The sequence below is a fragment of the Octopus bimaculoides genome, chromosome 11, assembly GCF_001194135.2.
Source record: "Octopus bimaculoides isolate UCB-OBI-ISO-001 chromosome 11, ASM119413v2, whole genome shotgun sequence".
Classification (NCBI taxonomy): Eukaryota; Metazoa; Mollusca; class Cephalopoda; order Octopoda; family Octopodidae; genus Octopus; species Octopus bimaculoides.
Window position 1 is genome coordinate 16,501,453 of NC_068991.1, and position 4,501 is coordinate 16,505,953.

The window sequence follows — 4,501 nt, forward strand, 5'->3', positions numbered from 1 at the left end:
AATATATATATATATATATCTGTAAAGATATATAGATGTTTATGTCCTTATAAATATTAATATCCAAATATATATGTATAGATATATAAAGAAGAAAAAAAAGGCCTACCTCCCTATCCAGACTCCCATATCTGTGCTGCCGGTACATATGCGTGTATTGTAGAATACAAAACATTACCAGACGAAACAGTCCCAAGAGAATGGATTACTAACCAAGAAGACAAAAAATACCTTTTGTCAAGTAAAACAAAGAAAACTTTTCTCCATCTGTTTTCTATAAATTTCTTTCTTGCTGTCCAAAAATCAGACCACGAACGTAGTTCTATGAATAATTTCAATTACCAATCAGGGAAGAGGAATTCCCAGAATGCTGGGGTTCGTCGGCGTGGAAGAAAGCAGCTGCATGAAATACAGAACAATTTCAACGACGACATACAGATCCTAGAAGTGTCTTTACCGAAAAGGGGTCCCGTGAAGGAGAGACCAATCGAGAAAATAGATCTAGGTGTGAAAGAGAACTACTCACCACCCACAAAAGCAATTGACCAGTGTTCTTCTGAAGTTCCGCAGGTGAACTACCAGAGAGACGACAAATTAGAGATTTCCTTCCTGGAAGGCGATCGTGCTGAGAAATCACTGGACTTGGGCTGGGAATCACAAGAGATTAAGAGAAACATCTTGTTGAAACTCGCTACTGACGATGACTACAGTTTTACCAAAACCGAAGAATGTTTTATCCACGAGAGAGCCAAACTATATGTTGTCAACATGTTTCCCGAAAAGCATTACTATTATATTCCAGACAATGCTGAAGAACAACCCCAGTCGATCGATTCAGACGAAGAGATTTTGAACGAAGGACAGGTGTTCTTTCCGACTTCTTACTCTGGCAAACGTAAGAGAAGATCCTATAACAATTTCAATTGTTATGTGACTCACCATAAGAATGATGATCTCTACGATAACTCACACATTCTCCCCAAGGGGACACGGCTTTTGAAACCGCCTAATAAATTAGTAGAGCTCGTTGCTCAAGCCATCGATGGTTCTCCAGATGGTCTGCTACAAGTTCACCAGATATATACAGTGCTTCAGAATAAATACCCTTATTTTCGTTTCATGGATCGGATGGCTATTAACAGCTGGAGGAGTTCTATCCGCCATGCGCTTTACCAAAAATGGTTCAGGAAAATACATTTTAGCACAGAATCTATCAATAGAAAAGGTTGCTATTGGACCATAAACCGCCAATTTAGCCCCAAAACGTGGACAATGCCAGGATTTCAAAATATATCATCAGTTTATTTTACAACTGACTCTACTGAAAACTGTACTTCCAACTTCCAACCAGAAACTCAACTTCCTGAGGTGGAAGCTCCTGGGCCAAACAATTCAATCACTTATGAGCAATGTAATTCCTCAAACGAATTTCAGCCAGTAATTAATATGCCACAAGAATATTCTATTGCAATACGAGATGACCAACAGAATGAAGATGAAATCACCACATTGATCAAAGATCCGGATCCTATTCTAATTCCTTGGTCTTCTGAATCTGTAACTTCTGTTGGTCATATAGAAAATGCAGCACTACTTTCAAAAGATTCACAAATGTCTCAACTTCCCATTAGTTTTCAGATGAACACTGTAATAGATTGTGAAGAAATGCTGAATGCCAGCCCTGATACCTGGCTCCAACAGTGCTCTGGTTCTTCAGATTGGCCTCAGAATGTTGATGATGCCTCTTTGTGCTACCCATACACACAACAAATATTGTTAGCAACTTTTCCCTTGGCTACCTCACTTGCTAACACCTAAACATGAATATGATATATATATATATGTATATATATATATATATATATATATATATATATATATATATATATATATATAATCTAGTACCAAAGAAAGACTTTTAAAAATTCTGTTTCTTACCATTATTTGCAAAGGAGAATATTGATATGAATAAATATCTTCACTTATAAGTTGGTGGAAATTTTATGTCTGTTTTATGACAGAATCATAAACTTATGTTGTGGAATGTACTAACAATAGAATCAGTCATATATATTATATATATTAAATCAAAATAAATCTAAAGAATCTGTTACTGGATCCCCACCCCCCATTTTTTCTTCATATCTTTCATAATTAAAACTAACAACTTAGTTTGTTAGATTAAAATATCAAGAAACTTTATCTCTATTTGGTTTTTCAAGTCTTGTTAGAATCAGTTATTTTGAAGGTTTTATAGCAACAATTTCTTTCTCCAATTTCAATGTTTTGCAAACAAATGCCTATTTTATTCAAATATTTAATACTGCATAAATTTGATTACAAAATACTTACAGAAGTCTCTAAAATTGATTTTTATATAACTGTATTTTAAAATATATTACAACAACAACAACAATAATAATAATAATCTGCTTTTTGGGTGATGCCAGTTCAAAGTTAATTGTTGCTTTGGAAGTTTGATATGTGATGGATGTGACTTGAATCATTTATTAGAAAAAGATAAAAAGGAAAGAAAAAGAAAATTCAAACAAGCTTGCAGATATTTTCTCCTGATGATATTTATAAAAAACCAAAAACAGAGAAAAAAAATTGATAGTTATTTTAAATCCATGACAAGACTTGGGGAAGTTCAAAGCTAATTTGTTTGTCTTTATTTGATATGAAGAAATGTTTGGATGTTGAACATTAAAAATGATAATAAAAAATAGTTTTCTGACAGTTTTGTTGAAAAATGTTGCTTAACTGTGTATACATAAAATTATTGTCTCAAAATATATATGCAAATTTACAAAAATTGTCCATTTTCAGAATTTTATTTTTTACCTTTTCAAATTGTTATTTTATGCTGTAATATATTTTATATAAAGGGTTTGCTATTCTTTTGTATGTATTTTTTATGTTAATCTTTTATGAATCTGCTTTAGTACTGTCTTAAAAAAATAGTTCTTCTAGTTCATAGTTTGTAATTTTGTTAAAATTGTATAACTGTTCCATAACTGTAAAGCATATTAAATCCATTCAGTAAATTAGCCATTTAAAGATTCTCAATTCTATTATTTTGTAAAAGACTATTTCTGCAGTTGCTTCATTATATATATATCTTAAAGACCTATCAGCTTGAAAATCAAGATGAATTCTTTATTATGCTTCAACTTTATTATTTTCACCTGGAAAAGAGAAATTTATCTTTTAAGAAAAAACACAATACCATTACACTAATTTTAATTAATGTAAATACTTAAGGACTGTTAATGTTTCCCTGAAGATATTTAGAGAATTGGCAATATTTATTAAATTTAGATATTAAAATCTTGAGTATTTGCCTTGAAAAGTTGAAATGACAGAGGCCTAAAAATTTCACCTCATGAAACTGTTATATAACATAGAAGTTATACACAAAAATTTTCTCTTTATTTATTTTCATGTCTCTACATAATGTTTCATCATATTTAGTTCTTGGAGTATGTTACAAGTATTGCTTGATAGTTTTAGATCAGTTGCCTATAGATTAAATAGGAGAAGGGAATGAAAAGAGAAAAGAAAGGAGATATAGTAATGTCTTAGAAGCCATATTGGTTGTTGCTTGCAACACAAAGACCATATTAGAATATAGAAAAAGATAAAATATTTTGAGGATATGCAAGATATTGTACTACATTTTAGGAGAATTCATCTTCTCTGAAGAAATAAAGTTTTATAGAAAAAGAAACACGGTGAATAACAGGGAAGGCTAATTTAGTTATTGAAGTTGGTCAGTCAGTTTGTATTTGTATGGATAATTTATTTTGCATCCATCACTTGGAAGTAAAAATGGTGTCCTGTTTAAAGGGAGACAACTCCGTATTGCCTCTTCCGTGAATGATTCAAATAGTTCGAACGAAATTTCAATTATTGATTAATGTTCTAAGTGATTAATCCCTATTTGAAATAATAATATTAAATAAATATAACGGATTAACGTTATCAAATTTTTTTTCTTCAAAGCTGCAATTTTTATTTAGCTAATTTTTTAAAATTGGTGTCATTAGACGTGTAGATTACATTCCAAACATATTCTCAACAACACTTGATTTCTATTTCTGATTCTTGTGGAAGGAGACGTTTGGATTATGTCTACGAGATAAAATTTTACAAGTTATATATATATATATACAGGGTGTCCCAGAACTAACTATCTATAATTAATTCATAGACAGTTAATTTTGGGACACTGTGTGTGTGTGTGTGTAATATATATTTAACATGTATCTCATGTATGTATACATCTATATTTAATATATATATTATGTATGTATATATTATATATATATATTAAATTTATATATTATGTATATAAATATATATTTAGCATGTATATGTCATATAATTGATATGTATATATTAAACAATATATCATTTAAGTATATATGTGTGTGTGAGTATATGTATGTATGTATGTAAATTTCTTTCTAAAAGAAAGAATATAGAATTATTAAGAAGT

The 4,501-nt window shown here is 30.3% G+C and overlaps 1 protein-coding gene across 1 annotated transcript; it reads left to right on the forward strand.

Moving 5' to 3' along the window:
- Positions 1-23: 23 nt before the first annotated feature.
- On the forward strand, positions 24-2,737 carry LOC106869721 (uncharacterized). The gene has a single exon (XM_014915567.2). It carries the CDS (start codon positions 325-327, stop codon positions 1,816-1,818), a length of 1,494 nt encoding a protein of 497 aa, XP_014771053.1. The 5' UTR covers positions 24-324; the 3' UTR covers positions 1,819-2,737.
- The last annotated feature ends 1,764 nt before the right edge of the window (positions 2,738-4,501 follow it).

Excerpts from the sequence above, each read along its gene's own strand:
- LOC106869721 (XM_014915567.2), top strand. The coding sequence starts at position 325 with ATGAATAATTTCAATTACCAATCAGGGAAGAGGAATTCCCAGAATGCT.